This window comes from Saccopteryx leptura, chromosome 4, assembly GCF_036850995.1.
Source record: "Saccopteryx leptura isolate mSacLep1 chromosome 4, mSacLep1_pri_phased_curated, whole genome shotgun sequence".
Classification (NCBI taxonomy): domain Eukaryota; kingdom Metazoa; phylum Chordata; class Mammalia; order Chiroptera; family Emballonuridae; genus Saccopteryx; species Saccopteryx leptura.
The window spans coordinates 129,347,270-129,373,469 of NC_089506.1; the positions used below are offsets into that span (position 1 = coordinate 129,347,270).

At 40.5% G+C, this 26,200-nt stretch overlaps 1 protein-coding gene across 2 annotated transcripts in view; it reads right to left on the bottom strand.

The window, feature by feature from the left end:
• Positions 1-26,200, bottom strand: part of JMY (junction mediating and regulatory protein, p53 cofactor) — a 91,428-nt gene that overhangs the window by 32,772 nt on the left and 32,456 nt on the right. For both annotated transcript variants that reach the window (XM_066381693.1, XM_066381692.1), the window contains exon 3: positions 13,562-13,712. In XM_066381693.1, coding sequence (XP_066237790.1) covers positions 13,562-13,712 — 151 coding nt within the window. The remainder of the gene's footprint in view (positions 1-13,561; positions 13,713-26,200) is intronic.

Consider the following 26,200-nt stretch of genomic DNA (forward strand, 5'->3'; position numbering starts at 1 on the left):
CCCCTCTAGGATGTCTCATAAAAAAACCTATGTTAGGCCTCTCTGCCCTTAAGTAAAAAAAAACTCATTTTCTTCTGTAACACGGCGTGGCCTCAGTACAAATTAGACAATGACTCCCATTGGCCTGAAAATGGGACATTCGATTACAATATTCTAAGAGATCTCGACAACTTCTGCCACCGACGGGGAAGGCAACAGAAATCCCTTACGTGCAGGCCTTCTTCTATCTCTGGTCTAGACCTTCTCTTCGCTCTTCATGCTCTACCTATCAAGTTCTTCTGGCCAGAACTTCTACCTTACATTCTACCCACTCTCCTCTCTCTGACCCTCCAGCTGATACTTTTGACCCTCAAGACCACTCTGCTGTCCCTTCCGCACCTGCTCCTCCATCTCCTTCTACTGCTCCACCTCCTCATCAATCACAATCACCTGAACACACTCCATTACCTCCTTCTCCTAATTCCTCTCCTCCAATTTCTCCCCCTCACCTACGCCCACGTAAGCCACCCCAGCCAGGCATGTACTCTCTCCGGGAAGTTGCGGGAGCTGAGGGAATTGTTAGGGTAGCTATCCCTTTCTCCCTCTCTGACCTTGCCCAAATTGAGCGCCACCTAGGGTCATTCTCCTCAGACCCAGACACTTACATGAAAGAATTCAAATACCTTACCCACTCCTATGACTTAACCTGGCACAATTTAAGTATTATTCTCACCTCCTCTCTGCCGGCCAGTGACAAGGACCAAATATGGACCACTGCCCAACAAATTGCAGATGAGGCAAACAACAGGAACAACAACCTCCCTATAGGTTGTCTAGCAGTTCCCTCAGACGATCCTTATTGGAATTACCAGCTCAATCATGCTGATCGAAAACTCAAGAGATCAAATGATTGATTACCTACAACAGGCCCTCAGCAAACTTGCCAATAAGGCTGTCAATTATGACAAAATTAAGGAAATCATTCAAGGGCCCCAACAGAACCCTGGGGAATTTCTGGAACGCCTTTCACAGGCTTTTCAAAGATACACTCACCTAGACCCAACAACTCCAGCAGGGACTACCACCTTACACTCACTCTTTATCTCCCAATCTGCTCCAGACATCAGGCACAAGCTTAAGAAACTTGAGAACGGGCCTGAGACTTCCCAGAGAGACCTCTTAAATCTAGCCTTTAAGGTCTTCAATAATCGGGAGGACACAGAGAAGGAGGAACAACAAAAGAGGAATCAGGAGAATTACCTAATGCTAGTGAAGGCCCTAAAAGGGAACCCTGCTATGGGCTCAAAGACCAAACCCTTCCAGGGTCAGTCTTTTAAATCCGGGCCACGGGATCCTCCAGGTCCTTGTTACCGTTGCAAGCAGCCAGGCCACTGGGCTAAGGAATGCCCTAACCCTCATCCACCGCCAGGGCCTTGCCCGCATTGTCACCAGGAAGGTCATTGGGGAGTCAATTGCCCCAGTCACCAGAGAGGGATTGGGTCAAACCTCCCCACTAATACCCAGTCAGTGACTGATTTCCTAGGCCTGGCAACGGAGGACTGAGGAGGCCCTGGGACACCGGCCCCGGTACGCATCACCTACAGTGAGCCCAGGGTAAAACTTCGTGTAGCGGGTAAGGAAATCTCCTTCCTCATTGACACCAGGGCCACCTACTCCACCCTCCCTGAATTCGGAGGACCTCTGAGTCCCTCTAATACCTTTATAGGTGGGGTCTCAGGTCTACGCACTATCCCTCTTATAACTCCACCACTTACTTGCATACTAGGACAGACATCAGTCACACATCAATTTCTAGTTATTCCACAATGTCCCACTCCATTACTAGGACGGGACATCCTAACTAAACTCAATACTACACTCCAATTATTTCCATTTAGCTCTACTCAAACACTACAACAACAAACTTCCAATATTCTCCTTTTGTTGGCCAGTGGTTCATCACCCCAACATGCCGACTCCTAACTTCTCTCCCCTCCCCTCCCCTCCCCTTCCTTCCTCTCTAGTAGACGCATCGGTTTGGGACATTCAACATCCATCCATAGCTAGACATCATACCCCTGTCCAAATTTCCCTCCAGGATCCCTCCCTCTTTCCTAACGTACCCCAGTATCCCATTTCCCACAAACACCTCTGAGGACTGAAACCACTTATCACTAAATTCCTTAATGCAGGACTTCTTATCCCCACCAGTTCGCCATACAACACTCCTCTCCTTTCAGTAGTCAAACCCAACGGCACTTATAGGCTAGTGCAGGACCTGCGAGCCATTAACTCAGCAGTTCTTCCCATTACTCCTGTAGTTCCTAACCCCTACACTATCCTATCTACCATACCCGCCAATACTACACACTTTACTGTGCTGGATCTTAAGGATGCCTTCTTTACTGTTCCCATACATCCCGACTGTCAAAACCTCTTTGCATTTACTTGGACCAATCCTGACACTTTACATTCACAACAGCTAACCTGGACCATCCTACCTCAGGAATTCCGGGATAGCCCCCACTTTTTTGGACAGGCATTAGCTAATGACCTCAAATCACTAACTTTGTCCCAGAGCACCATCTTACAGTATGTGGATGATCTCCTTCTCTGCAGTCCATCCTTAGAAACTTCTAAATCAGACACCATTCAACTACTCAATTTCTGAGCTCACCTAGGCTACCGGGTAGCTCCTGCTAAGGCACAGCTCTCCCTATCACAGGTCATATATTTGGGGCTACAGTTGACCCCAGGACAGAAGGCCATCACCACTGATAGAAAACATTTAATATCCTCCATACCAACACCCTCTACCAAAGAGGAGCTTCTCTCCTTCCTGGGAATTGCAGGTTTCCTCAGATCATGGATCCCTAACTTCAGTCTGTTAGCAAAACCCTCTCTATGAGGCCACTAAAGGGGTCCTCACCGAACCCCTAGATCCTAAATTTCCAATACAAACACCCTTCACCAAATTCAAACAGGCTCTCCTTCAAGCACCTGCCCTACAGCTTCCAGACTTAAAACTCAGAATTCATACTCTATGTTAAAGAAAAACAAGGGCTTGCCCATGGAGTCCTTGGACATCAAAAGGGCCCCTCCTTTGCACCAGTTCCTATCTCTCTAAACAGCTTGACCCCACTTGTAAGGGATGGGCACCCTGCCTCAGAGCTCTGGCAGCAGCCGCCCTGCTAGCCCTTGAAAGCAAAAAGCTCTCACTAGGACAAAAGGTCATCATCAGGTCTCCCCACAACCTACAGGACCTGGTTACTCATAAGGCCTTAGCCCATTTATCGCCCTCTCGATTACAAGTTCATATCATCTTTCTTGAAAATCCTGAGTTTTCCTTCTAGCCCTGTTCAAGTCTAAATCCAGCCACACTTCTTCCTACCTCCTCTTTACCTCCAGCCCACTGTGGTATTGAAACTCTCACACGTTTCGCTACCTCCTTCCCTCACCTCTCTTCTACACCCCTTTCCTCTCCAGACCTCACCCTCTTCATTGACGGGAGTGCACTTAAGACCAGAGAACAGTCCACTCAGGCAGGCTATGCAATCATCACTGACCAACACCTCATCCTCGAGGCTCAGCCCCTACCACAGGTACTACCTCACAACAGGCTGAGCTCTTTCAAGAGCACTAACTCTCAGCTCGGGAAAAATGGCTAATATTTACACAGATTCAAAATATTGCTATCATATTCTTCACTCAGCTGCAGCCATTTGGAGAGAGCGTGAATTCCTTACTACCAAAGGCAATCCCCTCCAAAACCACACTCACATACAAAGTCTTTTAAATGCAGCCCTACTTCCCAAGCAAGCAGCCATTATTCATTGCAAGGGACATCAAAGAAGCATCTCTCCTATATCCATTGGAAATAATTTAGCCGATCAGGTAGCCAAGAAAGTTGCAACCAAGCCTCCTGACTCACAAATTTACTTCCTCACCTCACTTACTCCTCAATATTCCACTAAGGAGAAAACTATCCACTCCTCTCTCCCACAAAAGGAGGAATGGTTTCTCAAGGACGGTAAACTCCTCCTTCCACAATCCCAGACTGAGACCATCTTGCAGTCCATACACGAGTCTTTCCACTTAGGCTACCAACCTCTTCTAATCTATATCTCCTCCTTCCTCACGGGTAATAGTATTTCTACAATTCTTAAACGCATAACCTCATCTTGCCATACCTGTACCTCTTGCTCCTCACAGGGAGGAATATACCCCAAATCTTTCCCCGCCCACCAGGCTCGGGGACAACTACCAGCCCAAAATTGACAAATAGACTTTACGCATATGCCTAAATATAAGGGATTCAAATACCTCCTCACCATAGTAGATACCTTTTCAGGATGGATTGAGGCATTCCCCACAAAACGGGAAGATGCTGGCACTGTTGCCACCATCCTAACTGAACACGTTATTCCTCGATTTGGTCTCCCTTCCGTGCTTCAATCTGACAATGGCCCTGCCTTCATTTCTCACATCACCCAATCTCTCTCCTCCTACCTAGGACTCAAATGGCAGTTACACATTCCATACCATCCTCAGTCCTCAGCGAAGGTCGAACGAGCAAACCAGGTTCTCAAAAATCATCTCACAAAACTCATCCTAGACCTACACCTACCATGGCCCCAGCTTCTTCCCTTAGCCCTCATGAGAATTCGAGTTATGCCCAGGAAACCCTTAAATTTAAGCCCCTTTGAAATTATGTATGGTAAGCCCTTTGTTCTGGACTCCAGTCCCCTTGCACCCTCGGATCCCACCATGGGGTCCTACTTTCCTGCTCTGGCCCACATGCGAGCCAACCTACATGCGGAGGTCAACAAGCTGCTACCCCAACCTTTTCCAACAACTAAGACACATTTTTCCCTCCTACCCAGAGACCAGGTGTACAAGAAGACCCGAGGAAAGACACCTCTTCAGCCAGTTTGGACGGGACCCCACACAGTCATCCTGAGTACTCCAACAGCTGTAAAAATAGAGGGAGATACCCATTGGACTCACCTCTCTCACATCAAATCCTATATCAGCAAACCTCCTAAATCCTATCTTTCAATCCCTACAGGTCCCCTAACCCTAAAGCTCTCCCGTATCCCTGAGGAACTAGGATAATGAATAGCATTCACCTCTTAATGCTTCTCAGTCTTTTCACCCCTCACATAGTAAGGGGACAAGATCGCTGGGTCTTCTTGGCCTAAGCCAGCCCCACCTATCCCTACAGCCACTATAGAGGTGGCAAGGGTAAGGCCAGGGAGGACCGGGAGGAAAGCAGCCCGTTTATTCCTGCTTGTTCTCAACTGGTTTGAAAATTCTTCCTCTCCATAATAGGTTAGTTGTGGTGCACTTGAGGGGAACCAGACCAGCACGTCTCATGAGGCTCATCCAGGAGACCATGCATCACCATGTCACTCTGTCCCCTTGGCACTCGTAGCAAGCAATTCACAATTATTACCTCGCAAGATTTTTCTACTTCCTCACTCAGGTGTTAACTGTTCTTGGGCTCAATTCCCTTGAGTAAAAAAAAAAATATAGGACCTAGTCAGGCAGCTTTTATGGGAATTAAATGAGAACGATAGTCAAATGTCTCTCCTACTTCCCATGGCAACATTAATCAAACACATGGTCCGTTTTGTTTCTCTTCTTTTCTCTCATGCAAAAACCACAATTGTTCACATTTCACATTTATATGAGGTTACGTTATTTTCAAAGTACTTTTCCCCTATGTTATCTCTATTTAAATGCCCAGCAATCCTATATAACAGGTCAGGTATGCCTTGATACCTTCTCTATAGACATGTGTAACTGAGGAGTTTGGCTAACTTAAAGCAAGGTTACATACCTACTGTAGTAAAATTAACACTAGTACCCACGTTGTTTCAGCCTGCTTCATCTATCATCAATACCATTTTTACCTGAACTTGTAAACAGAGATACAGTCAGTCCACCTACTCACAGTCAGGAGCCTTTTCTCTTGCTCTCTATCCAGGGACGATGTCTGGAAGCAACTCTCTGTTCTAACTCAGTCTCAGGGAGTTACCTACCACAACATCTTGTCATGTTTATATCACACGCTCAACCTGGTGGCCCTGCACTCAAGTTAGCAACCTCAGAGTTTAGAACCTGGGTCCTCAACATCCCAGGTCCATGCTCTATCCACTGCACCACCACTGGTCAGGTTCATTTAAGATGTTTTTAAAAGCTAAGCAGTAATATATCAAAACTGGATTACACCTGGCTTTGTATAAGGAAGGAAATAAAAGAAGGGCATTTTATACTCCTCTTCTAAAAAGAGGTTACCTTCTGATTACAGACACAAAGGAGAACTATTATTCACAAAAGCAAAAAGTCACACAGAAATCCTTATTGTTTCTTTTATATAATGACCATTTACATTAAAACGGGAGGAGGAAAACACATTCAGAAAGGAGAATTGTAATGTCAAGCAAACGAAATATCTCTTCCTGTTTGAGTAAAGTCACCAGAATTGAGTTCTAGTCTACAATGACTTTGATGAAGCATTTGGAACGCTAGAATGATGCACATCCCATACAAAAATGTTCTGCCTAAAACTAGAGAAGCAAATTATAAGAGTAGTAATCAAAATTGTATATAACGAGAACCAATAACGTATGAACTATACACGAGAATATATACAACATCACTGCAATTAGGTAATAAACCAAAAAAAATTGACAGACATAAGGTAGTCACATAAGGCTGGTAGGATTACAGATGTAAAATTTCTTTTCCCTCTAATGTTCTAAGTTTTCTGTAATGGTTATATATTTTTAACCGCAATGCAGACTTTTTAAAAAAAAACAGAGAAGAGTGCATCTTAAAGGCAGTCTAAACCAAGCATACAGTTCTCATAAAAATAGTTTACAGTAGGGAAAGACATCTTTAAAAGTTCAAAGGACCTATTATTAATATAGCATATTGTGGTGGTGTTTTTTAATTTAAATTTAAAAAATTACCACACTGCTCTAGGGCAAATACCCAGGAGTGGGATTGCCGGGTCAAATGGTAACTATCTTTAACTTCGTAAGAAACTACAAAGTAACTTCTAGAGAGACTGTACAATTTTGCATTCCTACCAGCAGGCAGGAAGGGTTCTCATTACTCTGCATCCTGTCTGCAGAGTCAAAGTTTTCAACTTTGATGAAATTCATTTTATCAATTCTCTCTTTTATGGTTCATATTCATCATCACTTATATCTCTTAGAGTTTGTATTTGTGGTATCATTGCTAGTAACTCGAACTCTAGGTTACAAATATTTTTCTCTTATGTTTTCTTCTAGACATTTTACACTTAGATCCATTTTGAGTTTATATATATAAGGTATGAGGGCTTTGGGTTAAGGTTCATTTTTCTGCATATGGACAGCCAATATGTTCTAATACCATTTGTTGTTTTCTACTGATTTGCTTTATGAAAGAGTAAATGGTTGTGTATTATGAACTTATTTCTGTATTCTCCATTCTCTTCCATTGCTTTACAAGTCTATATCTCTTCCATAATACCATGCTACAATAGCTCTACAAAAATTTATAGTCAGGTAGTGTGATTCTACCTATGTGTGCTCCCCCCCCCCCAAACTGATTTAGATTTAGCTATTTTAGGTTCCTTTGTCCTTACATATAAATTAAAACCAGCCCATTTAAATCTACAACAACAAAACCCTCTGCTGGTATTGATAGGCATAGAGTTAAATCTCTAGATCACTTTGTGATGAATTGATATTGTTACTATGTTGATGTTCCAATCCATGAACACAACATGCCAACCCATTTACTTATATTTAATTTTCTTCATCAATGCTTTGCTAACTGTCAACATACAAATCTTGTATACTTTGTTATATTTATATCTAAATATTTCATTTTGAAAAGAGCTATTATAAATGTTATCATTTTTTAAAAGAGATTTTTATTTATTGATTTTAGAGAGAGGAGAGAGACAGAGAGAAGGAGGGTTGAGAGCAGGAAGTATCAACTCATAGTTGTTGCTTCTTATATGTGCCTTGACCAGACGAGCCCAGGGTTTTAAACCGGCATCCTCAGCATTCCAGGTCAATGCTTTATCCACTGCGCCACCACAGGTCAGGCATAAATACTATCATTTTTAAAAGTAGATTCCATGTGACCCTGGCCGGTTGGCTCAGTGGTAGAGCGTCAGCCTGGCGTGCAGGAGTCCCGGGTTCGATTCCCGGCCAGGGCACACAGGGGAAGCTCCCATCTGCTTCTCCACCCTTCCCCCTCTCCTTCCTCTCTGTATCTCTCTTCCCCTCCTGCAGCCAAGGCTCCACTGGAGCAAAGTTGGCCCAGGCACTGAGGATGGCTCCATGGCCTCTGCCTCAGGCACTAGAATGGCTCTGGTTGCAAAAGAGCAATGCCCCAGATGGGCAGAGCATCGCCCCCTGTGGGCATACCGGGTGGATCCCGGTTGGGCACATGTGAGAGTCCGTCTGACTGCCTCCCCGTTTCCAACTTCAGAAAAATACCAAACAAAACAAAACAAAACAAAAAAAGTAGATTCCATGCAATTTTCAACATAAACAATGTTATCATCTGTGAGTGGGGACTATTTTTTTCTTCTTTTCCAAACTATATATCTTTTATTTATTTTTCTCACCTTATTACAACTAGCTAAGATTTACTATATTATTATATGTTGAATAGCAGTGGGAAGCGTGAACATCCTTGACTCCTTTACCTATTTTATGGGGCAAGCATTCAGTCTTTCATCACTAAATAAGATAATGGTTTTAGGGTTTTTGTAGATGCCCTTTAAGTTAAGGAAGTTCCTTTCTATTCCTAGTTTGCTGAGTGTTTTTAGCACACCTGATGTTATAGTTTGCCTAACGCTTTTAGCAATCTATTGATATGTTGATCATGATTTTATTTTTTAGACCAGGATTTATCAACCTCAGCACTTTTGACATTATAAGCTAGGAAATGTTTTGCCACTAGGGTGGATGGTCCTGGGTAACATATATTTAACATAATTTCTGGCCCTATCTACTAGATGCTAGTAACACCCTCTGTAATTGTGACAACCAAAAATGTCTCCAGATACTAAGTGTCCTTTGGTGTGGGGTACCATCACCCTCAGTTACCAATGCTTTAGATCTTCAATATGATAGATTATACTGATTGCTGTTCACATACTGAGTAAAGGAAGATAAACCCCATTTAGTCACGGTTGTTAAATTTTAAAAAGTTTTTTTTTCTTTTCAATATTTTAATATATATATCTATCTTTTTGTATTTTTCTGAAGTTAGAAGCGGGGAGGCACTCAGACTTCTGCATGCGCCTAACCAGGATCCACCGGTATGCCCACCAGGGGGCGATGCTCTGCCCATCAGGGGCACATTGCTCCACTGAAATCAGAGCCATTCTAGCGCCTGAGGCAGAGGCCATGGAGCCATCATCAGTGCCCAGGTCAACTTTGTTCCAGTAGAGCAGGGGTCGGGAACCTTTTTGGCTGAGAGAGCCATGAACACCACTATTTTAAAATGTTATTCTGTGAGAGCCATACAACGACCCATGTACGTTAAGCATTATCCAATAAAAATTTGGTGGTGTCACGGAGGACAGCTGTGATCGGCTCCAGCCACCCGCAACCATAAACATGAGCGGTAGGAAATGAATGAATTGTAATACATGAGAATGTTTTCTATTTTTAACATTTTTTTTTTATTAAAGATTTGTCTGCAAGCCAGAAGCAGCCATCAAAGAGCCACATCTGGCTCGCGAGCCATAGGTTCTCGACCCCTGCAGTAAAGCCTTGGCTGCGGGAGGGGAAGAGAGAGACAGAGAGAAAGGAGAGGGGGAAGGGTGGAGAAGCAGATGGGCACTTCTCCTGTGTGCCTGGACCAGGAATCGAACCCAGGACTTCCACATGCTGGGCCGACACTCTACCGCTGAGCCAAATGTTCAGGGTTCTTTTCAATATTTTGTTGAGAATTTCTGCATCTATCTATGTAGAATCTGTAGTTTTCATTCCTTCCTTCCTCCCTCCCTCCCTCATTCCCTCTTTTTCTCCCTTCCTCCCTTTCCTTTCCTTTTCTCTCTCTCTCTCTCACTTTTTCTTTCTTTGTACTGTTTTTGTGTAGTTTTGGATTTAGGGCATTATTGGTCTCATTTAATATAAATTGGAAGTGTTCCTCTTCTATTTTTTGGAAGAGATTGTGTAAAAGTGAATTACTATTCAAATGTTTGGTAAAATTTGTCAGTGAATTCATTTAGGCCTAGAGAAATCTTTTTTGGAAGATTTTACACTACAAATCCAATATCTTGAATAGTTATAAAAATATTCAGGTTATTTATTTCATCTTGTATGAATTGTGATAGTTTGTGTTTCAGGATTTGTTCCATTTCACCTTTGTAAAATTTGTAAGCAAAGAGCTGTTTGTAGTTTTCCTTTATTATCCTTTTGATGCCTGCAAGTTCTATAGTATAGCTCATCTTAAGACAATATATTTTTAAATGCAAAGTATTTTCATATATATTTGAAATGTACATAAAACAACACGAGATAAAGAATGGTGGCAGAGTAATAGAGTATATATCATTTTCAAAATTCTTTAATCATATTATACCATTTTATACTATTTTTCTTTTTTTTTTCTTTTTTAAAAATTTTCTGAAGCTGGAAATGGGGAGGCAGTCAGACAGACTCCCGCATGCGCACGACTGGGATCCACCCGGCACGCCCACCACAGGGCGATGCTCTGCCCATCCGGGGCGTCGCTCTGTCGCGACCAGAGCCACTCTAGCGCCTGAGGCAGAGGCCAAGGAGCCATCCCCAGCGCCCAGGCCATCTTTTTGCTCCAATGGAGCCTCGGCTGCAGGAGGGGAAGAGAGAGACAGAGAGGAAGGAGGAGGGGTGGATAAGCAGATGGGTGCTTCTCCTGTGTGCCCTGGCCGGGAATCGAACACGGGACTCCCGCATGCCAGGCTTATGCTCTACCACTGAGCCAACCGGCCAGGGCCTTATACTATTTTTCTAAGAAGAATGAGGATGGGAAGAGACAATATATATAGTTTACTCAAACTTTCTAAGCTAATACTACTTACTACCTGCTTAGGCAATAAGACGAACAGGAAAGATGGGACAGAATAAACTTGGTGACTGAATCTATGAGTTTAAAAAGTAGAAATGAGCATCAATCTCAGATATCTCTGCCAGCATCTATGCACAAAATCACTCACACATCAACATTAAAACAAAAAGGTTATTGTTGACTAAAATAAACCTTAAAAGAATGAAAGCACTTTAAAATGAAATACTAAATGTTGACTATAATTCTATCTGAAGCATGTAGTTAAATCTAAGAAACAAATATCATTTACTTTACTCAACAAATAGAAATCATGAATAATTATTGACAGTTTTTATCATAGCTATAAAATTTCACACTGTATAGAAGTGAAACATCTGATTAAGCACCTTAACACATTCTATACCATATAAAACACCAAAAGAGGACCAAAGATTTGAAGATTAAAATATAAAGCTCAAAACCTATTTAGTGGAATAATGCCCTTTCATAATAACAAAAATAAAACATAAAGCACCCAGAGGTGAACTAAACAAGAAATGCATAGAAACCAGATTAAATAACAAAAACCCTACAAAACTTTCCTGAAGAGACAAACCTGAATAAATGACAAGGTAGACCAATCACACAAATTTTTTCCCAAATTATCCTATAACATTTGTCTTTTTAACAATAAGAAGAGTAAACAAAGCATTTACTCTTCTCCATGAAGAAGAAAACCTTTTTCAAATTCTAAAACACTGTAGTTTTGGTCAAAATTACATTCATTTGGAAAGTATTCTAATTTTTAAAAAAGGTTATAATACTATTTTAGGGAAGAATAATTGAGTATAACCAAGATATTTTGCAAACTAATGACAAGGGCTGATAATGAAATAGGTAATAAATTTCATTATAAAGTTACAATTACAACATAAGAACAGACAAGGTAACAATATTATCAACAGAAAAGTGAGTCTAGGAAGAAATCCAAGTACAGGGGGTCCTTGGGTTACAACATAGTTCCATTCCTACAATAGTGTTGTAACCGAATTTTGGTGTAAGTAAAAACACACCCTAGCCTAACACAAACAGAACACTTGCGCTTTTAACAGTCCAAAATGTGTAGATTAGCGTGCTTGGGGACACCACCTCCCTCACTCATATGCAGTGTTACTGTGTATTCTTCTGCCACATGCAACCACACTAGTTCACTCACGTAGCCTGTCAGTAGGACACGAACAGCATAAGCCGAAACACGTCTCAATTTTTTAAGTTTTTATGGGAGTGAGTGTTGTAAATTCGAAAAGTTTGTCAAGACTGTTGTAACCCGAGGACCCGTATATAAAAGGATTTTTAGTAGAGCTTTAACTATTTGAACGAACACAGCAACTTACTTTAGAATATACAACATATTAAATAGCAATTTAAAGATTTTTTTAAAAAGTCATTCTTAAAAACTGATGGTTTTTACAAATAAAATTTGTGTAACAAAAGATGTTAAAAGAAAAAGTAGGAGAAAATATTTGCAACAGATGTCAAAAAGTTAAAATACAACTATAATATAAATATAATAAAAATATCAATGAATATATGGAGCTCTTATAGATCAACACAAAAAAATACCATAAAAATAGGCAAAAAATGTTAACAAAGAAAAAATGCAAATACTAAGTATTACATGAAAACCAAAGAGCTCAATTCTCAATAACCAAAGAAACGTAAAATTAAAAAACACGATACCTATCTAATTGTTGGTTTTATTTTTTAAATAAATGACAATGCCAAAGGATGCTAAGGAATCAAGGAAAGTTAACATTTAGCATTGGCATTTTGAAAGAAATTGTTTTAAATGAAACTTTTAAGAAAATGTGGATTTGCTGAAAGAATAACCTGAGTGCCAACCTATATTAATGCCAGGTAAAGAGATAAAACAAATGATTAAAATAATGCTTAGCAGTCATTTTTGAACTGCATATTAAGGAGCCACTGAAGGATTTCTATGGCCATCTATGGAAGGGAGTTGAAAAAAACAAACCTTCACAGACCTTGCCCTTGGCTTGTCCTGATTTGTACCCTTTATAAACTCTTAAGTATGTGCTTTACCAAGTTTTATGAGTCACTCTAGTGAATTACTAAACCTAAAAGGGCTGTGGGATCCCCCAAATTTATAGCCAGTTGGTTATAAGTGCAGATGGCCTGAGGACCCCACCAAATTAGTAAGTAGTTATCTGAGGTGAGGATGGTCTTGTTGGAGGATGTGCTTTTAAACCATGGGGTTTGTTAACTGTGAATGGTGTCAAAATTGAATCATACCATAATAATCCCCATTACTATTATTCTTTTTATAGGGGGATATGTAAACACATATGCCTAGAAAAAGTTTAAAGGATAGAAGTTTGTTAAAGTGATCTTCCCTAACTGCTAGGATTATGAATGGTCTTTATATACTTTTCAATAAAGTTATTGTGAACATAAAATACTTAAACTACTCATTCTCAAAAATAAGTAAGGATGATTTTACTGGGAAACTCACCTTTTTGAGCTTTAGCTGTTATTTCAAAATATTTGACAGTAAGATCTTGAATAGACAGCACAGCCATGTGAGCTTTCCGCTGCCAATCAGCATCTTCTTTTTGTAGACTTTCAATTCTACGGGGACCCAGATAATCATTCTCCATGGAAATCTCGAGAGAAAGAAAGAAAAATTAAGAAATTAATTTATTTTAGTCATTTCTTAAACATTTATTGACTATTTACATATCAGGCATTGTGCTTGGTGCTAAAATAAAGAATACCAGTTTTTTCCTGATCCAGAGTACAAAGAATTCACAAAACAAGTAAATTAACAATGTTGACGATACTGACATAAAACTTTGTTCCCTCTTCATCCTTATCTATCTTCTTTTTCATCCTTTCTTCCTCCATATACAAATAAAAGATGTGCAGAAAAATACTATAATTCATTATTTTGGGGTGATGAGATAATGAAAAGTTTATTTTCTTCTTTGTGATAATTACATTTTCATGTTAAGAATTATTTTTTTTACTTAAAAATCTTTTTATTTTTTATTTTTATTTTTTACTAATTTTGGAGGGGAGGAGGAGGGAGAAAGAAAGAGAGACACCCATTTGGCACACCATGCATTCACTGGTTGCTTCCTGTGTGTACCCAAAACAGAGACCGAACCTGCAACCTTGGCGCATCAGGTCAATGTTCCAACCAACTGAACTACCGTGCCAGGGCGGTTTAAGAATTATTTGTGCCAATAAAATACTTATTTAGTAACTAGTAAATAATAAATAAAATAAAAACTCATGTTTTAAGACTGAAGAATTCTGGATAAAAATAACAGAAAATTTAGCTTTGTATTATTTACAGGAGTCACAATTAAAACAAAAGCACTAAGGAAAGTTGAAAATCAAATGACAGAAATATACAAGGTGAATGCTAAAATAAATTCACTAAAGCAACAATTTAAAAGTATATAAAATCACTACACAGATAGTTGTAACATGAAAGAAAAGTACAATTCAGCAAGAACAGCAATGGACTCCACAGACTCTGCCCTGCTTCATCATGTATTGAGAAAAGACTGTTTTAAATGAAATGATAAGTTATTAATACCATATTAGGAATATGAAAAAAATACAGAAAAATGTTAATACAATCCTGGCACTTACCAAGTGTTATAAGCAACTAAAATATTTATAATGAGTTTCAAAAATAGAAATCAGGGCCCTGGCTGGTTGGCTCAGTGGTAGAGCATTGGCCTGGCGTGCGGGAGTCCCAGGTTCAATTCCTGGCCAGGGCACACAGGAGAAGCGCCCATCTGCTTCTCCACCCCTCCCCTCTCTCCTTCCTCTCTGTCTCTCTCTTCCCCTCCCGCAGCCAAGGCTCCACTGGAGCAAGGTTTGCCCGGGCGCTGAGGATGGCTCTGTGGCCTCTGCCTCAGGCGCTAGAATGGCTCTGGTTGCAGCAGAGCCACACCCCAGAGGGGCCTAGCATCGCTCCCTGCTGGGCATGCTGGGTGGATCCTGGTCAGGCGCATGCGGGAGTCTGTCTGACTGCCCCCCTTTTCCAACTTCAGAAAAATACAAAAAGAAAAAAAAAAAAAAGAAAGAAATCAGGTAGGCTATATTCTCTAAATGGTGCAATAAATAAAAATTAAAAGTCTAAAACCAAAGTAAAATTTTAATCACCTGGAAATGTAACACCCAAAGGAAGGTAACATTTATTGTTAGCAACAATATACTTGTTCCTAAGCAAATGAAGGGTCTTCTAGATAGAGGAAAATGTATACAAAACAACACTCAGTACAGTGCCCAGCACACAGGGAACAATTTATTTGCAGTGTTAAAACAATGCCAGGCAGAGGAAGAGGACAAGAATAATGCCAAGGTTACTGGGAATACATATGTATATGGAATTGCCATTCATAAAAGTAAACAGTAGAGGAATAGCTCATTTCAAAAAAGAGAAGGCCCAGGATTTCATTTTGCATGTTAAGTTTGACTTTGCAAAAGTCATGGCCAAAATATAAATCTGGGGTCACCCTGACACACAGAAAGCATTTAAAGCCATGAGAGCAAAGGAAATCATCTAAGGAAGTCATGAGAAAAAGATTCATGACTAAGCCCTACGTAATTCCAGCACTCAGCTTGAGTGAAAAAGAGCCTACAGAAACTGAGCCAGAGGTAGGGGATATACCAGAAAAGGTATGGAATCATGTAAGGAGCAGGATTCAAATGAGGAAAAACCAACCCTGTCAAACACCCTGCCAAGTAGGAAGACAACTAGTATCCATGGGCCTAAGAGCATAAAAATCATTGAACTTAGCAATAATAGTTCTGGAAAATAAGCGAAATCCCTTTGCACATTAACTTACATCACATCATCAGATCTCAGCTGAATTACTGGTTCACTTCCATACACATTTTTAATCAGGAGAGAAATGTAGACACGTGTAAACATAAAAACCCTTTTGAGAGATGTGCGAATGAATCAAGGTGAAATTAGAAAAGGATAAGGCTTAAGGGTAGGCCCTTTGCTTTTTGTTTTATTTTAATGGCAGATCATGGAGCAGGTTGAGTGGTGAAAAGAAATATCCAGCAGAGAGAACCCAAAGATGCAGGAAAGAGATGGGGCTATTGGGAGAGAGTAGGAAGGTTCTTGAAAGATAAGAAGGGACTGGGTCAGAGTACCAGTGCACAGATTTGCTCTTGGTAAATGGAGACACAGTTTTTCTATGGCACAAAGAAAGGCAGATTTTGGGTTTGATAAAGGAAGAATTAGGGGAACTCCTGTTTGAAGATTTCTGCTTTCCCTTGAGAAGAGCCCAGATAATAAGTTGGTGCAGAAGAAGGGAGGAGGAAAGACACAAAATAGCTGTTTTTAGATAGCAGGATGACAAACCACTTAGAAAGACACACTGAGTAAATATTAAGAATGAAACTAACCAGCTTAGTGTGGTAATGGTGAAAGACATATTCATATAAGGCTAGTGGAACTACAAATTGTTTAAAACATTTTCTGGGAAGTATTTTTTGATACCATACTTTTTGAAGGTATTTAAGATGCTACTTTTAAAGATTACTAACTAAAGATGTTTACTGCAATGTTATTTAAAATGAAAAAAACTGGATCCCAGATATCTAATAATAGAGACGCTTATGTATAATACACCCAAAAAATTCTATGCAAAAACGTTTATAAAGTTAATAACAGAAAAATGTTTATACTAGTACTTAGTGAACACAGGTAAAAATCATAAGTATAATTTCAATGACATAAAAGAATGTCCAGGAAAAAAAGACAAAATACATAAAGTGTATTATTATTGATGTCATCTTTAGTAGTGAATTATGGGTAACATTTTTCTTCCTATTTAAAATCTAGACTTCCAAATCATATATATCTTTTATAAGCACGAACAAGAAAAAATGCTTTTATCTCCTCTTGATTTCACAAACCATATACCACCAAAACAGCTGAAGACACATTATCCCAGAGGTTTCCTGTTTCTAGTCAAGCAAACAATGAGCTCATGTTTTCATATATGCTGCCCAAGAAAAGACAAAATTATGTGATCAGATCCTAAATGTCTTCCTTATTAATTGTGAAGCAGAACTATGTAAACTCCACTCTGAGACTCTAAAAAATAGTGAAAGCAAATAAAGTTAAGCTAGTAGCAGCAACCTGGATTCATGATATCCAATTCTCTACTCCTCTGGACTGGATATGTATGTATTTTTTAATTATCAGAAGATGATTAGTGTATCTCTAGTTTCATATTACAGGAGTCAAAATTAAATGATGCTACTGGATATGGTTGATTTTTTTCCCTTTTAGATTTTCCCCATGGCTAATATTTGGAAATCATCTCAACTATATAATTTGAATAAAGAGACTACTGTTTTAGGTGCTTTAGAGGAAATATATGAGTAAGATGCATATTTTCCCAAGAAACTTATACTTTAATGGGGGGGGGGCAGAGAGACTGTGATGAAGAAATCTGTCTTGAAATTAGGAGAACTACTGACTATGCTGTGAAACCTTTGACAAATCACTTAACATTCTATTATTCATTCTAAATGCTCATGTACAGTATCTGCTCAGCGCCAGTATTATATGAGACACTAGAGAGCAAGATAATCAGCTTAGTGGAGGGCAAGGATATCCAAATAAGGAATTACAATAGAATATGAAAAATGTCATGATAAAGTATGCCTAAAATCCCACGAGGAGCACCATCTGTGGAGTTTGGGATGCAAAGTCTGGGCAGACTTTCTTTTTTAAAGCGAATAATAAGTGGAATTTTGGCCAGGTATTTTAGATTGTGACAGTGTCTCTGTATAAAAAGGAATAAAGCTATTTTAAGACCTTTAAGAAAAATGAAAGGTTTAGTGACAGAGAACTTAGTTGATTAGATTTGGACAACTTATTGAGATTCCTAACTGCAGAAGCTTTGGATTGAGGAACAGGATGTTGACAGATACATGTGGAGTACACGGGGAAAGAGAACCACCTTCTAAAAGCATGCTGGAGGCAAGAATTAACCTGAGCAAAAGCCTAGAGGCAGGGTAAGTTCAATGCATAAGGGAGAGACAGCAGTCCAGCTGGTGGAGTTTAAGTAACACAGATAAAGGTAATGGGAGACAGGACTAGAAAAGGAGGTTGTAGTCACTATAAGGAGGCCTTTAAATGTCAGCCTGAGGAGTTTGTACTTAATTTGACAGGCAACAGGAAACCCCATTGCAGGATTCTTAGTAGTATGTGGCATATTTAGATTACCACTTAGATTTAAGAATTCTAGAAGACTGGTTTGCAGTAGCACCATCAAGGCTTGTGCTTTTTGTTGTGATTACTTCTAATTTTAAAACTCTCAAGTTAAAAAGCTCAAGATTAGAATTCACAAGTATGAATAGAAATTTAATGAACTGAATACTGAGCCACAGTTTTAAACTCTTACACAGCACAATATGAATAGAAGTCCTCGATGACATGACTAAACTTTGTACCCTTTAAAAAACTTGTATGTTTATTATATCTAAGACCTTAAGTTAGGTAACTAGGTTTTCCCTACTTTGAAACTCTGATGTGTGTAAATTCTTGCCTATCAGCTCCAAGTTCAATCTTCTGCCTTCTGATGCTAGTGTTCAAGCTCTGAAAACATTTAGGCTTTACCAGTAGGAAGGTTTTGGAGGAGGAAAAGAGACTTGCTTCTTCCCATCTGCATCACTTGATTTTACTGTTAGCTGTTCTTATGAGCATAATCCCAGACCCACTTCTTCAACCTGGCATCTTCAGATCCTCTGGAAGCAAATAACAGAATCCACTCTGCAGTTTTTCCACCTTTGCAAAACCAGCTGTGTTGTGTGCCCTCCCACCCCCAAAGGCAAACCAGCAGCAGTCCATCAGTGCCCTATCCCCAGAGATCAGGGTCTCCCACCAGTGTAGCTCAAACACAGCAGCAATAGATAAGCAATGCTTTCTTCCTCAAAGACCAGTTTCACCAGATCTGGGCCCGTCCTCTTCACTAAAAATTTAAGAATTACCATCTTTCCTTTGCACCCCCCAATCCTCAGACTGGTGGCTGTTTTGGCGATTGTTAACTCTGATATCTTCAGTTACAACTTGCCTTCTTAACAATCTGTCTAACAACTTTATAATTTATTAACAATTATTATATTAAAATCCTTCTGTTGAAGTAACTGGTTTGATTATCCAGTCAGACCCCAACAGATACTCTATGGAATAGAAATTTAATAAACAGAACAAGCAGTGTTCAAAATTCAAAAATCGTAACTCAGATTACTAAGGCAAAAATTCTTTCCACTTGCATAATTAACTAAACACTGTATAGAAAAATGAGAAAATTTGCATTTTGAAGAGAAAAAGTAAAAAAAAAAAAAATCCAGTGGTAATTATTTAAAGAGAACTTGTACTTTTTTCTTGGATTATTTTCATGGATAGTCAAGTATACAGAGCACATACTGTGCTTATTTTTTGTTCATATTATGCTTTTGTAATGCTGCTTTTTAACTGAGTTCTGAAACTTAGTAGCTAATGGTTTAGCCAACTGTTTAAAAATGTAATTACAGTTTACTGTACCTAAGACATTAAGCTAGGATGTATACTGAGATCTTTTCCTAACTTGGCAAATTTGAAGATGTATAGCATTGGTCAGCTGGATCATGTGCTAAATACAATGACACCTCTGTTTTCAATTTCAGGGTTAGAAAACAGTGCCTGTGTTTAACATGGAAAAAAGTATATGTTAGTTTAGGTAGCTAGGACAGTGAGACTAGTTTATAAGTTCAAATTTCTTGGCATGGAATTACTTATTATAAAGTACATCACTTGCTTGGATACTGGGTTTTACATAAGTAACAAGTACTATTTCTGTCTATTACTGGGAGAGCGAAAACAAAACAAAACAAAACAAAAAACCCCCCTAAACTCCCAACTCCTATGTGAAACAAATGCCAAGATAAATTTGTGACTATATTGATGTAGCAGTACCCTTTAATGAAAATGTCCCAGGTAAGGAATCACCTGAAAGTGACTATTAATAGAAATGACATAATTAGCTTCAGCAGCATCTATTCATATATTTTTATATTCAAAACGAATATTAGAGAATAAAATAATGCATTTATTAAAAGGTGAGAATTATCTAAAGGATTGGTAACACTTGCATTCCTAGAAGATAGAAAATGCAAATGAATTTTTTTTTTTGCATTTTTTTTTTTTTTTTTTGCATTTTTCTGAAGCTGGAAACAGGGAGAGACAGTCAGACAGACTCCCGCATGCGCCCGACCGAGATCCACCCGGCACGCCCACCATGGGGCGACGCTCTGCCCACCAGGGGGCGATGCTCTGCCCCTCCGGGGCGTCGCTCTGCCGCGACCAGAGCCACTCTAGCGCCTGGGGCAGAGGCCAAGGAGCCATCCCCAGCGCCCGGGCCATCTTTGCTCCAATGGAGCCTTGGCTGCGGGAGGGGAAGAGAGAGACAGAGAGGAAAGCGCGGCGGAGGGGTGGAGAAGCAAATGGGCGCTTCTCCTGTGTGCCCTGGCCGGGAATCGAACCCGGGTCCTCCGCACGCTAGGCCGACGCCCTACCGCTGAGCCAACCGGCCAGGGCGCAAATGAATTTTTAATATTGACCTTGTAATTCTTATTTCTAGTAGTTTTTAGAATCCTTAAGATTTTTTATGAGCATGACCATGACCATGTGATTTACACTTAGAGCTTTACTTTGTCTTTTCCAATTTATATGCCTTTTTTTCCCCTTGCCTTATTGAACTGGCAAGTGTGACAATCTTGCTTTGTTCCCAATCTTCAGGGCAAAGAAGTCATGTATGTCACAGACTTTTCATACATTTGCTTAATCAGGTTAAAGAAGTTCTTCTCTCCTAGTCTGAGTTTTTATGATGAACACAGACTGAAATTTATCAAATGATTTTCTGAAGCTATAAAATAATATATTATTTTTTCTTTATTCTGATTACATAAGTTACATTATTTTTTAAATATTAAGCCAAACATATTATTTCTGAGATAAAAACTATTCACAGTATTATCATCCTTTTTATAGGTTACTGGATTCTATTCTTAATATTATGTTAAAGAATACTACATGTACATTATGAGGGATGTTTATCTGTAGTTCTCTTTTTTCTGTACATATCACTTGGTTTTGGTATCAAGATAATGCTGGCCTCAAACATAAGTTGGGAAGCAATGGACCACTGGTTTCTAGGGTATGCACACTCTGAATTATATAGTGCCACCACTACACATTAACGACCTTTTCTCTTATCAGAGCTTTGCTTTCTGAAAGAGTTTGTGCAGACTGGTATGATATCTTCCTTGAATGTTTGATAAATCCTCCAATGATGTCTTCTGGAATTGGAGTTTTCTTTGATGGAAGTCTTTAAGTTATAAATTCAACTTTGTTAATATAGGGCTATCATAATTTTTCTATTACTCCTTGAACCCATTTTGATAGTTTGTATTTTTTTCAAAGGAAGGTTTTCATTTTGTCTAAGTTGCAGAATTTATTGGCATAAATTTGTTCATATTCTCGTATTAGCCATTTAAAATCTGTAGACTCTGTAGTGATAGTTATAATATTGATATGTGGTTCTCTCTTTAAAAAAAATTTTTTAGCTAGGTTTATAAAACAGTTTTATTTTTAATTTTATTTATTTATTTTTTACAGAGACAGTGAGTCAGAGAGAGGGATAGACAGGGACAGACAGACAGGAACGGAGAGAGATGAGAAGCATCAATCATTAGTTTTTCGTTGCGTGTTATAATACCTTAGTTGATCATTGACTGCTTTCTCATATGTGCCTTGACCGAGGGTCTTCAGCAGACCGAGTAACCCCTTACTGGAGACAGTGACCTTGGGTACAAGCTGGTGAGCTTTTACTCAAACCAGATGAGCCCACGCTCAAGCTGGTGACCTCGGGGTCTCGAACCTGGGTCCTCTGCATCCCAGTCTGATGCTCTAACCCCTGCGCCACCACCTGGTCAGGCTATAAAACAGTTTTTTACAAGATAATCATATTTTGGCTTCATGATTTTTATTTATTATTAGTTTTCTTTTTCATTGATTCTCTAATTTAATTTTTTTTTTTTACTTTTATTTAACCTTGGGTTTAACTTATTCTTCTTTATACCAGCTACTTTTAAAAACAATTTTTTATACATTTCAGGGAGAGGGAAGTGAGAAGGAAGATGTGGGAGAAAAGAGGAGAGAGGGGGATAGAGGAGGAGAGGGGAGGAGAGGGGAGGAGAGAGGGGAGGAGAGAGGAAGAGAGGGGAGGAGAGAGGAAGAGAGGGGAGGAGAGGGGAGGAGAGAGAGAGGAGGAGAGAGGAAGAGAGAGGGGAGGAGAGAGGAAGAGAGAGGGGAGGAGAGAGGAAGAGAGAGAGGAGGAGAGAGGAAGAGAGAGGGGAGGAGAGAGGAAGAGAGAGGGGAGGAGAGAGGAAGAGAGAGGGGAGGAGAGAGGAAGAGAGAGGGGAGGAAGGAGGAAGAAAGAGGGGAGGAGAGGGGAGGAGAGAGGAGGAGAGAGGAAGAGAGAGAGGAAGAGAGAGGGGAGGAGAGAGGAAGAGAGAGGGGAGGAGAGGGGAAGAGAGAGGGGAGGAGAAAGAGAGGGGGGAGGAGAAAAAGAGGGGAGGAGAGAGAGAGGAGGAGAGAGGAAGAGAGAGGGGAGGAGAGGAGAGGAGAGAGGGGAGGAGAGGAAGAGAGAGGGGAGGAGAGGAGAGGAGAGAGGGGAGGAGAGGAGAGAGGGGAGGAGAGGAAGAGAGAGGGGAGGAGAGAGGAAGAGAGAGGGGAGGAGAGGAGAGACGGGAGGAGAGGAGAGGAGAGAGGGGAGGAGAGGAAGAGAGAGGGGAGGAGAGAGGAAGAGAGAGGGGAGGAAGGAAGAAGAGAGAGGGGAGGAGAGGGGAGGAGAGAGGAAGAGAGAGGGGAGGAGAGAGGGGAGGAGGGGGGAAGAGAGAGAGAGGAGGAGAGAGGAAGAGAGAAGGGGAGAGAAGAAGAGGAAGAGAGAGGGGAGGAGAGGGAAAGAGGAGGAGAGAGGAGAGAAGGGGAGAGGGGGGAGAGGGGAGAGAAGAGAGAGGGGGAGAGAAGAGGATAGAGAGGAGGAGAGGTGGGGGAAAGAGGAGGAGAGAAGAGGACAGAGGGAGAGAGAGGAGGAGAGGGGGAGAGAGAATGTTGGTCAAAAAAGTTTGTAAATACGGTATATATGTTTGCTCGCGTATATAATAGTTTGCATTGGGCGTGAGGGACAGGCTGTAAGCAGGCAGGGCCATTATAACCTAAGGCTTAGTTTTAAGACTAAGCCTTTCCCACCCTTTTAATACTAAGATCTTTTCAAAACTAAGCTTTTCCCCACACCCTTGACTGTTGCATGATAGGGGGTGGTGCACTCTCATGAGGAATCCCTTTATGCCTCAGATAAGTGACTTTGAGATTTGTTTGGAGGTTCTAGCAGGGGAGTACAGCTACTCATATACCCTTGACCGAAGAACGGTCCTCTCCTCTAGCGGGGAAGATCGTCCTCTTCGACCAAGTGCGCAGCTTCAGGAGGGACGCACATGGAGCGGTGAGGGAGGAAGGGGACACCCGCCTAGCCAGCCAGATCAGCCGAATCAACCCTGGCGATCAGTGGGGTGACAGATGTCGCAGCCAGATCACCCTCACATCCAGATAAGTGACTTTGTATCAGAGACTTCCTTGTTTGTATATTAGATTAAAGGTTTTGATTTCTATACTATAAAATGGGGCAGGAGAGCCCATGCTGGAGGAGAGCAGAGAAAGGTCACGTGGAGGAGAGGAGAAGCAGCCAAGATGGTGGAGTGCTGAAGGAGAAGCCAGTTTGTGCAGAGAGAAGGAGATGGGGAACAGAGGTGAATAAGGCTGGTGAGGTAGATAGAACCTTTGATTCTAGGAAACTGGGATAAGTCAGTGACTTTGGGAGCCCTGAATGGAAAGGGAAGTGTTTTCCCACTGTGTGTATTTCTTGCCTGCCGTGTGCAAGCTAGGAGTAAAGCTAATGGCCCTCCACTTCTTGGCTCTGTTGTTTCATTATCGTCTGTCCTAATCAAATGCAAACCTGCACGGGCCAGGCGGCTGTGATGGTGGCTTCAGGTACTGGCTTTGCAGAGGAGGAGAGAGGGGGAGGAAGGGAAGAAAAGAGGAAAGAGGACAACATGATAAAGGTCATCTATGACAGGCCCACAGCCAACATCATACTCAATGGGCAAAAGTTAAAAGGAGACTGACCACGTGGTGGCGAGTGGATAGAGCGTCAAAATGGGATGTGGAGGACCCAGGTTTGAGACCCTGAGGTCGCCAGCTTGAGCGCAGGCTCATCTGGTTTGAGCAAAGCTCACCAGTACCCAAGGTCGCTGGCTTGAGCAAGGGGTTAGGCGGTCTGCTGTAGCCCCACAGTCAAAGCACATATAAGAGAGCAATCAATGAACAACTAAGCTGTGCAACGAAAAACTAATGATAGATGCTTCTCTTCTCTCTCCGTTCCTGTCTGTCTGTCCCTATCTATCCCTCTCTCTGACTCACTCTCTGTAAAAAAAAAAAAAAAAAAAGTTAAAAGCAATCCCCTTAAGATCAAGAACAAGGCAGGGGTGCCCCCTTTCACCACTCTTATTCAACATAGTCCTGGAAGTCCTAGCCACAGCAATGAGACAAGAATAAGAAATGAAAGGCATCCAAATTGGAAAAGAAGAAGTAAAAGTATCATTATTTGCTGATATGATACTATACCTAGAAAACCCTAAAGTTGCAGTCAAAAAACTACTGGACCAGATAAATGAATTCAGCAAGATGGCAGTATATAAAATTAATATTCAGAAATCAGAGGCATTTTTTTACATCAAACAATGATCTGTCTGAAAGAGAAATTAAGGAAACAATCCCCTTTACTATTGCAACAAAAAAATAAAATACCTAGGAGTAAATTTAACCAAGGAGATTAAAGACTTGTACTCGGAAAATTACAAAATATTGATAAAAGAAATCAAGAAAGATACAAACAAGTGGAAGCATATACTGTGCTCATGGCTAGGAAGAATAAACATCATTAAAATGTCCATATTACCCAAAGCAATTGATAAATTCAATGCAATTCCTATTAAAATAATAAGGACATACTTCAAAGATATAGAACAAATATTTCAAAAATTCATATGGAACCAAAAAAGAACACAAATAGCCTCAGCAATCTTGAAAAAGAAGAATAAAGTGGGTGGTATCACACTTCCTGACATCAAGTTATACTACTACAAGGCCACTGTACTCAAAACAGCCTGACACTGGCATAAGAATAGACATATAGATCAATGGAACAGAACAGAGAACCCAGAAATAAACCCACAGCTCTATGGACAGCTGATATTTGACAAGGGTGGTGTTAGCATACAATGGAGTAAAGACAGTCACTTTAACAAATGGTGTTGGGAAAATTGGACAGCTACCTGCAAAAAAATGAAAGTAGACCACCAACTCACACCATTCAAAAAAATAAACTTTTCAAAATGGATAAAAGACTTAAATGTAAGTCATGAAACCATAAGCATCCTAGAGGAAGACATAGGCCATAAGCTCTCCGACATCTCTCACCAATACATTTGCCGATTTATCTCCACAGGCAAGTGAAATAAAAGACAGGATAAACAAATGGGACTATATCAAACTAAAAAGCTTTTGCACAGCTAAAGACAATAAGAACAGAATAAAAAGACAAACTACACAATGGGAGAACATATTCAACAATACGTCTGATAAGGGGTTAATAACCAAAATTTATAAAGAACTTGTAAATCTCAACACCAGGAAGACAAACAATCCAATTCAAAAATGGGCAAAAGAAATGAATAGACACTTCTCCAAAGAGGACATACAGATGGCCAATAGGCATATGAAAAAATGCTCAACATCACTAATCATTAGAGAAATGCAAATTAAAACCACAATGAGGTATCACCTCACACCAGTCAGAATGGCGCTCATCAACAAAACAACACAGAATAAGTGCTGGTGAGGATGTGGAGAAAAGGGAACCCTCCTGCACTGCTGGTGGGAATGCAGACTGGTGCAGCCACTGTGGAAAACAGTATGGAGATTCCTCAAGAAATTAAAAATCGAACT